Below are 10,828 nucleotides of genomic sequence, written 5' to 3' on the forward strand. Positions count from 1 at the left end.
GGTCCCGGGGGGACGTGGCTGTGTCAGAGCCCCGTGGGCTGCAGGATTTGTGCCGGGAAAATCCCTCTCTTAAGCCTCTTTCCTTCGATCTCCTCCAGACCACGCTGCAGACGGACGAGGTGAAAAATGTCCCGTGTGGCACCAGGTGAGATGTTCAGCTCTTACCCCCCTACAGCCCTTCATCCCAGCTGGAAGCTCCTCAGAGACTGAACTTCTCTGACCCAAACTGGGGTCACTGGGAGGCTCTGCAGGGCCTCCCCAGGACAGGGAGCCCACCCCGGGCGGGGGGGTCTGGGATGGTGCTGAGCAGGCTGGGGTGGATCCCACACTCATCCCACAGGAGCAAACTCAGCCTCCAGCAAACGTAACTTTTTGTTTTTCTCGCTTTGCAGTGGAGGAGTGATGATTTATTTCGACAGGATCGAGGTGGTGAATTTCCTCATCCAGAGCGCGGGTGAGTCACCAGTCCTGCCCCGGACACTCCCCGGGGGCTGTGCTGCAGGAACAGGAGGTGAAGAGGTTGTGGCTGTGTTTGGTTGGAGCGAGGCTGTACCACAGGTGTGCCCTGAGCTCCGGGTGTCACCTCTGACCTCGCTCTCCCGAGAATTTGGGGTGTTTATTGTTTCTTGCCTTTCTGATCTGCATTAACCCAGCTCCCCCGAGCTTTGTGCAGCATCGGGTTGGAGTAACGGGGTGTGCAGGGGGAGCCAAGGGGGCTGTGAGCACAGGCTCCTGGAGCCCAGGGAGAACGACCTGTGCAGCCTTTTCCCAAATCCTTGGGTGTTTAATGTGGGAGTGCCTGGCTCGGCAGGGAGCTCTGTGTGTGTGTGCAGCCCCAGCACAGCCTGAGGCTGCTTCAAACCCTTCTATTGACAGAGCAGAGGACAGATATTGGTGGAGGCGTCGCAAAATGTCAGCAGTAAATAAACCTGCCCTGAGCAGAGGGTTTGAGGGCATTTCACAGCCCCTCAAGGTTTTCCCTGAGAGTGCTCAGCCTCCTTTCCCCGCTTCCCTTCCCTCCCTCCTCCATCCCTGCTCTCTCCTCTGCCAGTGTACGACATCGTGAAGAACTACACGGCCGACTACGACAAGGCCCTCATCTTCAACAAGATCCACCACGAGCTGAACCAGTTCTGCAGTGTCCACACGCTGCAGGAGGTTTACATCGAGCTGTTTGGTGAGCTGCCCCTGGGACTGGTGGTTCTGAGGGTTCTCCCCGTGGGCTGTTGGTGCAGAACCCGCAGCTGGTGGGCTTTATCCATTAATCCTGTGTTTGCTCTGCTCAGAGGCGGGGTTGGTATCCAGCTGCCATCGTTTATCCGTGTTATCTTTTGGAGCTGAGTGCTTCAATATGTTGTAACAATAAACTCCAGCCCCAGCCCTGCCAGTAGCCTCCCTGTAGGGAAGGGAGCAGGAATTCTGTGGCATTCTCTGTGTGATTGAATCAGTCACAGGATTCTCTAATCCAGATGGAAGAGCCAGGCTGTGGCTCTTTGCTGTTACAGAAAGCCTGAGCAAGCACTCCCTGGCCAGAGGGTTCCATGAGCTCTGGGCTGTGCCCGTGGCTGCGGTGCCCATAAACCAGGAGTGTTGGCAGGAGCCTGCTGACCTTCCCAACGGGAAACCGGGCAGCACAGGGAGACACACAGCAGGAGAGGCTGAGGAGAAGCTGGGGTTTCTTGGTAGAATTCGTGCAGTGGCTGCCAATGCTGAGTGTTTTGTTTCTGGCTCTGGACTGACAGGAAATCCTTGCAGCCTTTCAGCACTCGGCAGTGCTGGCTGTGGGCGCAGAGCTGCTGGGAATGGTTTGGGACAGGATTTGTGCCTGAGAGAGCAGACTCCTGCTCTCTGTTCAGCCTGGGCTTTCCAAGGAGCCCGGCTTCCCCTTCCCACACAGGCTGCAGGCCTGGGGCTCGGACCCCCCCCGGTTCCTAGTCCCTGCTGGCGCTGGACGGGTTCCTGGCCAATGGAGACTCCAGATGTCGGCAGCTGCTGCTGACGGCTGCTTGAAATGGGCTGAAAGCACCCGCTCTGCACAGAAGGAACTTGCACAAACTCCCCTGGAACTCCTGCTCTGAGCTGCCTGGGTCTGGCTCAGGCTCTGCAGTGGGGCACAGCCCCTTTGAGCAGCCTCACGTCACCCTCTGCCCCCACATCTGCCAGCAGGTGCAGGGAACTGATAACAGCTGCTTCCCAAACTCCTGGCTGGACTTCATTAGGAGCCTGAGTTCCAGATAGGAAACTGGGACCAAAGCAAACAATCCAGGAGTGTGATGTGATCCCTCTTAAGGCCATTACAGTTTGATTTTCCCTCTGCACTTCCCAGCAGGCCCCAGCTGGAAGCGCTGCCCTCCTTGGAGCTTTCATCAGAGCAGGGTTTTAGGTTGTGTATCCCTTTGAAATCCTCAGCTACGCTGGAGTTCTGGGACTCCCTGAGCCAGAGAGACATTACTGATGATTTTTGCAGCCTGTTAAAGTAACTGATGCTGCTATTTCCCATTCTTGCCTTTCCATTTCCTTTTTGTCCTCCTGGCACAGGTGCAGGCCAGAGTCGGTCAGGATTTACCACGTTACTTCAGGATCCAGTTGGGAAGTTCAGTGGGGAAGGGGGTTAGAGCACAGACTCCTTGTTGTAAAGATTCAGGAAGATTCCAAACCGCAGGTTTGGGGAAACTGGAGGGTTTCCTTTCATGCCTGCCATGTTCCTGTGGTGCGTCCCAAGGGTTGTTGCTGGGAGAGCTGGGAACCTGCCTCGGGGTCAGGCCAGCACTTCTACATCCAACTCCCATTCGTACTTTCCAGGGATAAGAAATGTGAGCCCTCCCAGCTCACTCTGGGTGCTGACAGCAAACTGCCCTGGGGGATGTTTCATTCCCTTTTCTTTTTCCCCCAATCAGATCAAATTGATGAAAACCTTAAACTGGCCTTGCAGCAAGACCTAACCACGATGGCCCCTGGATTAATTATACAGGTAATCAGGATTTGATTGAGATATTGAAGGTGCAGATTGTGAAGAGGGGAAAGGGCTAAAAGGAAACAAGAAACTGAGATTTGTTTAGGAACTTGCTTTACAGCACAGATTTCATTGAACCTGAGGAGTGGGAACAGTGTCCTTCCTGTCTCCTCTCAGTTTTGATGTGTTGAGTTTCTCCTGAAGTTATTCTGGGTGCTGGTTTGCCCAGGTTACAATCTCTATCATGTCAGGAGATCCTTCAGTGCTGTTTCTCTGTGGATTTTCGGCCTGGTCACAGTTTGTGCAGCTCTGGTGGCAGAGCGTGCCCCAAGTGCCACCCCTGCAGTCCCAGGGGCCACTTGGCTGTTGGCCCATGTCCTCTTCTGTCTCCCTCTCTCCAGGCAGTTCGAGTTACAAAGCCAAACATCCCTGAAACAATCCGGAGGAATTATGAGCTCATGTAAGTGGCTTTGTGTTCCCAGAAGGATCCAGAAGGGCAAATTACCTTGGGATCTGGGGATTGGGGTGCCCTTGGCTCCTGGCCTCATGCTGCCCCTCGGGAAGGGGCTGCCGAGGAGCAGCACTGAGCCCTGGCTGGGCTGGCAGGGCCCTCACTTGGAGCCCTTGAGCACAGGAATGCTTTGCCCTGGGGCTCCTTCCCCTGGGCACTGGCCCTGTGTTCCAGAGCCCTCCTGGAGCTGTGGGTGACTGGCAGAGGGATGGATTTCAGCACTAATCCTGTTGTTTGACTGGGATGGAGAAACTGTTGATTCAACAGGCTGAAGACTCGCAAAGCTTTGAAATAACTTTCTTTGGCAGCACTTGACATGCTGATCCCTTTGCAACGCCCTGAGCCAGCTGCCTTCTCCTGCACTTGGTCAGTCAGACACGCCCGTGCTCCCTGAGCACGCTGCCAGCACTCCGTGCTGGCCAGGATGGGATCCCTCTCATCCATTCTGCTTCCCTGGCATTGCATGTCACCTTTGGGCTTGTGGTAAATCCTGTGTGGCGTGGTCATGGCAGGGGGTCCCAAATCAGCCTGTGTTCTGTTGCCATAAATACAGCAGGACGTGTTGAGAGAGACTCAGTTCCAGTGTCTCTTCCCTGGCTGGGAGCAGGGGCAGAGTTTTTTATTTATGTTCACTCTTTAAAAACTCATTAATGTAAATAAAAACCATTAAGATAGAAAAGGCAATAGGGCAGCCTGCAGGGAGTGTGTCACAGGGACTCACTGGAAAATCTTCCTGCTATGGAGGGGAGGAAAGAATGCTTTGGTTTAGGCAAGACGCTCTGTGCAGGTACCTGCCCTCACACTGCTGATCCCACCTGCGCTGGACACGTGCTGGAAGGAGGGGAGAGCCAGCAGCTCGTGCTGGGGATGTGCTGTGAATCCCACACCAGTGAGCCCCTGTTTTTAACTGGTTTCTCTTGCTCCCCAGGGAGAGCGAGAAGACAAAGCTGCTGATCGCGGCACAGAAGCAGAAGGTGGTGGAGAAGGAGGCAGAGACAGAGAGGAAGAAAGCCCTGATCGGTCTGTATGGGTGGGCTGGGAGAGGGAACGGGGGGGACAGGCAGCAAAGAGACCCCAGGCTCCAGAGAGGGGGAAGGGGTGCACTGGTTCGCTTTGGGACCTTCTCTGATCTGAAACTCCCTGAGAAGCTCAGGAGTGTTGCAGGTGGGTTCCAGCTTTGTTTTCTGCAGGCTGGAAATTCTTCCTACCGTTTATTTCCACCTGAAGTAGGTGATGAGTGAGGATTTTCCAGGGTGAGGCTGCTTCTGGCGTTAGGAAGATGTGTGATGACAGTGTGGGTGTGTTCTTGTTTTCATTTCAGAGGCAGAAAAGATTGCACAAGTTGCTGAAATAACTTATGGACAGAAAGTGATGGAAAAGGAAACAGAGAAGCGAATTTCAGAGATTGAAGGTGAGTGGGGGGTGAGCTTTCCAGTAAGTAACTCCTGAAGCAGTTCACCAGGGAGCTCTTGAAGTGTGTGTTGGCTGTGTTCTTCAGTCCAGGCTGATGCTCCCAGGGGTGAAGTTCCTGACCAGAGGCAAGAACGGGAATTTCTTTGACAGCTGTGCTTCTTGAAACTCCCTTTCTCAAGGTGATCTTTGTAGGAGTTTGAACTCAAGGAGGTGTTCCCTCACCCATCTGATACGATGCTTTGCCAAGGAGACTGCAGGGCGTGGAGAGGGCTCTGCAATTCCAGCTCAGAAGTGGCAAGGCCTTTTTTCCCCTTACATTCATTATAGGCCCTGCCAAGCTTTGCAGAAGCCACTGAGGAGCCAATTAAGAGTTTTACAGATCAGCAGCTTCCCAGGAAGAAGTTCTTTGCAGAAATACAGTGGGGTTTATTTCCTATAACTCTGTCAGCCCGTCAGTCTGGGTCTGTGCTGGCAGAGGATTCCTGCCTCTCTCTTTTTTCCTGGTGTCTGTGACTGGGCCCAGCCTCTCCTTTTAGCCCAAAGAGAGGAAGCTGTGGGCCAGACCATCCAGCTGTTTACATGATCTTTAAGTGCAGCAGCTCACAGGACTCCCTGCTAGGGGAAGTAAACAAATGGTTTATGCAGCTATGCAGCTCTCCAACCCAGACTGAGTGCTGCAATCGTGTGGCTCCATGCCTTGGGAGGAATGTCAGGAGAGGGGCAGGATTACACTCACTGGTACCCATCGTTATCACTGGACGGATACAGAGTCCAAGGGGGAAAAGGAGTGCAGTACAGAAACGGGAAGCATTGCTTTCCTTAAGTGTCTCTGCCAGGAGTCAGGAATTTCAGTATCCACAGAATCAGAGCCTTTGAGCAATTGTTGACAGAGCAGAGAAAAGCTCTCCAGCATCTGTCCAAGGGGCAGAGCCTGTAGAGGTTAAAATCCCCTGCTCTGTGTGCCAGAACCTTCATCTGCGTATCCCAGACCAAATCCCATCTGGGAATCGCATCCACAGGCACAGACCTCATCTGCAGAGAGTGCTGGGCTGCTCAGGCTGTTCCTGGAGTCCTGGGCAAAGGCTGTGGGTAAATCCCACGTCTGCAGGAGAGCAGTTGCTGCGTTTCAGCACGAGAGTCAGCCCTGGCTCGAGAAGAAAGGCTGAGCTTGGCCCACGTGATGGGGATAATCAAACCCTGATGTGTGAGAAATTCTTTGAGCTCTGCAGTTGCAGATGCAATTCACTTATTAATGCTCTCGTCCTGCAACCATTTAGCTGTAAATTGAGCTCCCATTTCTGGGTTTCCCATTTTGTTCCCTCTTCCCCTTGTTGCACCCCGTGCAGTTTAGATGTGGCACTGGCCCCTTTCTGAAGAGTTTCCAGCTGCAAACGGTGCTAACGTGGCTGGAAATAAAAATGTGACTCAGAGCATGTGTTTGCTTCCAGATGCTGCATTTCTTGCACGAGAGAAGGCGAGAGCTGATGCTGAGTGTTACACTGCTATGAAGGTGGCCGAGGCCAACAAGGTACTGTGCTTTCCTTTGTGGTGCCTCAGAGCAGGGCCCCGGGCTGTGGGGGAATGCTCAGCACAAGAGCAGGCAGTGATCATTGTTTAAGTCAAAAAGCACAACGGAGGCCATCTCCTCTCAGCAAAGCTTTTATCTGACTGAAACAATTAGATCCTTATTTGCAAGTTCCTTTTGTTCTCTGGACAGATCAGTGTCAGGGTATGTGAAGTCTCTGCTCTGCCAGGTGCTCACGGGCCGTGGCTCTCCGTAGATGGAATATCAGTTTCAGTGTTGCCCTTTCACGCTGTTGTGATGAGAAATGTGGTTTCATTCCAGTCTCAAGTTGGCAGGCAGTCAGAACAGGGAGATCTCCGGGGTGACAGGCAGGGGTAGAATAAACCACAGTGCAGGGAAAGAACAAATGGAGCTGGTCTCAGACACCCTGGAAGAGCCTCAGTACTGCAAAAGTAAAAACAACAAAAAGTCCAACCTGGAAACAGAAAAATGGCATGGATAGAATTGCCAGGTGAGCAAGTTCCCAGGACACTCCAGCAGGAAGAGTTTCAGTTCTGTGGTGGTCTGTGAGAAGGGCCAGAGGGCTGGGGTGTTTGTACACAGGTTTTGTGCCAGTTGTTCTGTCCTCTCTGTGACAATGTCGTTATCCTGAACAAATGAGCTCCTCTCACCCAGACACGCTCGTGGATCTGCTCCCTGGAAAACAGCCAGGGATATTTCCCTCCTCAGTAGTTCTCGTTGCAAGGGCTGCAGTGAGTGATGTGCTCTTGAGCATCTCCATCACGTTTGGATTGAGCGTTTTCCCCAGCTGGTCCCATCACTTTTCATTTTGCCATTTAGTCACTGGGATTTAGAGCTGCACTCAGCCTGGCTCTGGGCACTCTGTGTTTTCCCTGTGGAGGGCTGGCCATGCCTGCTGTGCTTGTGGAAAGTATGTGCCTCATGTGCTCATGGCAGGAATCTCCTTTTCCTGTATCTGAGCTGTTGTGACCCGTTTTCTCTCTGTGCAGCTCAAGTTAACTCCCGAGTACTTGCAGCTGATGAAGTACAAGGCAATCGCAGCCAACAGCAAGATCTACTTTGGCAAAGATATTCCCAACATGTTCATGGACTCTGCAGGGAGCCAGAGAAGATCTGCAGAGGGACTGGCAGAGGGAATCCAAGATGAGGACGGGGCAGGAACCAGCGAGGACACAAAACTACTTCATAACATCAACTGAAAAGAAAGATTTCTATTCGTTTTATATCAAAACATCATGAACTGGGAAATTCCTTTTTGTTTTCCCCCTTTCCTGTGCTGAAAGAGATGAATCAGATTTAATCCTTTCAATCTTTTGTATGACAATTAGACATAAGGACTTTGGTATTTATGGGGTGGGTTTTCTGGTAATTTCTAAGCTCCAGGTATGTTCTGTAGCTGCACCTCCCCAGCTCTTGGTCACACAGACCAAGGATTTGGGAGAGGCTGTCAGGGCTATCAGCTGGATGGGAACCTGATTTGGGATTGAGGTGGTTCATAGCTGTTGCAGGTAAAGAAATGTTGAGGGTTTGGAGGGAGGGGAATTGCTGCTACAACTTGTTTTGGGTTTTTTTCTTATTGAAAATTCCAAGTACTTTATTTCAGTCCCCTTTGAAAATAAGGTGCTAGATTTTGTACACTACAAGTGGCTGCTCGAGGCTGGGGCCAGTGGCAGGTGGCTGCCGAGCCCATGTGAGGTGACCCTATGAGGGAGAGAGGCTCAGCTGGAATCCTGCAGGTTCCCACTCACCGGGGGGATCGAAGCCTTAGACCACAAGTCACGCAGGGAGTGACCCAAATTCTTCATTTTCTATGTCCTAACACGGCTTTGTTTTCTGTTTTTCATGTTTCTGTGGGGCACAGGAGAGTTTTCCCAGCAGTTCAGCTGCTGGGGGAGGGCGTGGGCAGCGTCCTGGAGTGCAGAGCTGGGTGGGATTTTCAGTGGAATGAGGCCACAGGCGTGGAAGTTGTCACAGTCATAGAAAACCAGGGAGGAAAGAACTTTTGTCTCAGGGACCCTGACTTTACAAAAGGCCGTGCTGGGGAGGAGCTGCTGGAGTGACCTGATGGTTTTTCAGCTCGTTACCTGCTCTGCAGGAGCAACTGGATCTCGGTGTTTACAGTGTCTGACTAGAAAAAGGACCTTCAGGTGAGCTGAAACGAGCAGAACTGAGCTCCTGTGGGATTGGGTCTGAATGGACCTTGTGGAAGGAAGGTTTTGTACTGGCCAAGGACAAACTGTGATTCTGAAAGGTCACGGGGCAGAGAAAAGCAGCTCTTCCTGAACTACCCAAAGATGGATTCCCCTTTTTCTCTCAGAACAATGTACCAGACCTTCCCCTCCAGAGAGCTGACCAGTTCCTCGCATCCCAGATGCAAGGAGGAAACAGGGTTTTGTTTTCCACACATGCAAAATTTGAAGATAAAAATTCATGCCTAGAGGGAACTTTTTTTTTTTTTCCTACCTAATCCATCTGCATTTGGCAGCAGAGCCTGGTGCTTAATTGCTGATAAAATTTGAGGCCAATATCCTCATCTGAGGTGATGGCAGTGCTCGTTGTCAGAGACCAGCCTGGTGCATTTACAGGCTCGTGCCCCGAATTCTTGCTCCCCCCTACCCCTGGTCTCACTCTTCAGCGTTTAAATCTTCATCAATCTGTGTTACACTAAGAGAGCTCAGATGAATCTCAGCTCCTGGTTCCAGGGTTTTTACAGCAGTTTTCTCTTCCCTGTTGATGCTTGAAAATGCAAAATAGAAATTAAGCATCGGTTTCTGCTGGAGAAAAGTCCCCTCCTCTTTGTATTTCTTGGAAAATAGGAGCTAAGGGAAGTCCCATCTCCAGACCTCCATCAGACCCACAGTAGTCAACAACAGCATCCCCAGGGAGGCTGTGATATTCCTGACTCATAAATTGGTCTGTGCAGGGAGATTGTAACAGGGAATAGCAGAAGTTCAGCAATGAGGATGAGCTCATTTGAGATTGTTCTACGTTTGTGCTCAAGGTTTCCATCAGCAACTAACACCTCCTTTTACGCAAGTATTTTTCACTAATGGAAGGATGCAACTAAGCCAAAGTGGTATTATAAAGGTATTTTTTTGTGTGATTTCATAGCAAGACAATAGCTTGGGATAAAGAGCTCTTAATGATTTTTTTTTTAATTAAAACCCTGACTGCTAAAGTATTAGTGTAATTTAGTTAAATTGTACTAAGAGTGCAGAAGCAAAGTTGAGAGTGTATCAGTCTTCACAAGCCAAAATCTGTTGTTATGTCTTCATTCAGGTTTCTCCACTCTGTAAAATGTCCTGAATTTTCCAGAGTGGATGTCTCTCCATATAAACCTTTATTCCCTCTGTCTCTTTAACAGGCAAATTGTCCTGTTTCTCTAATCTTGAGATGAATATCTGAACTTTAAACCCACTCTACAGCAAAGGGAACAGAGGTTTGTGGCACTGCTGATACCTGGGAATGGCTGTGGGGAGCATGGAAATGCAGTCTTTGATCTTATGTACTGAATTCAAAGCCTTTTTATTTTGGTATTTGCTATGGCAATAAAATGGCCTTCAATTTTAGAATCTTCCAGTTTTAATATCAGGATGAACTTTAGTATCACGTGTAGATGTATTTGCAGGGGAGGATTTTCCAGCGAGGGGACGTGAAGGCCGCCGGTGGGCATGGGGAGCGGTGGGGTGCTGGGGGTCAGCGCTGTGCCCCTGCACGGGACAGTTCCCCCTTTCCAGTGAGGAGGAGGAGGAGGAGGAAAGTGGAAGAAGAAAGGTCAGAGGTGTCCATGTCCAAGGAATCCCGTGTCTGTCAACCCCTGCTTTGCTATGGAATGAGTGAAAAACACAGGAACAAGACTGGAGCGGCAAACACCTCGGATTTGGTAAAGTTTGCAGAAAATCCTTGTCGTGTTTTACCAGACAAAGGGCAGGAACCTTCTGGGTGTTTTTACCCAGCTGTGTAAACACTGAATCTGCAGAGGGACAGTGAAGTTCTGCACATTAAGACAAATATTTGAGTTAATGGGTTCCAGCTGGCAGTTTCCCGTTCTTCCCCCGTCAGTGGCCGCGATGAAGCCGGGCATTGTCCCGGCCCCTCCAGCTGCTCTCGGGCTCTGTGGCCGCGCTCCAAGCGCTCCCCAGCACTGCCCGCCCTCAGACTGGGCCTGCAGGACAAGCACGGTCCCTGCCTTGTTTTTATAACGCTTTTTTCTCCCCGAAATAATTGAAATTCACACCCTTGGGAGGCTGCTCCTCATGCAGGGATAAGAACCTAATTTTGGAGGGTGGAGGGTGGCCGGGACTGGAACAGTGGGGCGGGCTGGGTGGCAGCCCTGGCGCCCGTTACTCAGGCCGTGATTTGGATTTGTGGCCAGAACGCGGAGAACGGGGGAGCCCCGGGGGAG

The 10,828-nt window shown here is 51.3% G+C and overlaps 2 protein-coding genes across 2 annotated transcripts in view; both read left to right on the forward strand.

The window, feature by feature from the left end:
• The window catches only part of ERLIN2 (ER lipid raft associated 2), a 10,657-nt gene extending 665 nt beyond the window's left edge, over positions 1–9,992 (forward strand). The window contains exons 2-10 of the mRNA XM_017732538.1: positions 9–145; positions 393–454; positions 1,052–1,177; positions 2,898–2,971; positions 3,355–3,413; positions 4,393–4,484; positions 4,786–4,875; positions 6,326–6,405; positions 7,413–9,992. Coding sequence (XP_017588027.1) covers positions 9–145; positions 393–454; positions 1,052–1,177; positions 2,898–2,971; positions 3,355–3,413; positions 4,393–4,484; positions 4,786–4,875; positions 6,326–6,405; positions 7,413–7,622 — 930 coding nt within the window. The 3' untranslated portion in view covers positions 7,623–9,992. The remainder of the gene's footprint in view (positions 1–8; positions 146–392; positions 455–1,051; positions 1,178–2,897; positions 2,972–3,354; positions 3,414–4,392; positions 4,485–4,785; positions 4,876–6,325; positions 6,406–7,412) is intronic.
• Positions 9,993–10,039: 47 nt separating this feature from the next.
• Positions 10,040–10,828, forward strand: part of PROSC (proline synthetase cotranscribed homolog (bacterial)) — a 5,755-nt gene continuing 4,966 nt past the window's right edge. Inside the window, exon 1 of the mRNA XM_008633266.2 lies at positions 10,040–10,104. Coding sequence (XP_008631488.2) covers positions 10,040–10,104 — 65 coding nt within the window. The remainder of the gene's footprint in view (positions 10,105–10,828) is intronic.

Source organism: Corvus brachyrhynchos, unplaced genomic scaffold (genome assembly GCF_000691975.1).
Source record: "Corvus brachyrhynchos isolate BGI_N302 unplaced genomic scaffold, ASM69197v1 scaffold150, whole genome shotgun sequence".
NCBI lineage: Eukaryota > Metazoa > Chordata > Aves > Passeriformes > Corvidae > Corvus > Corvus brachyrhynchos.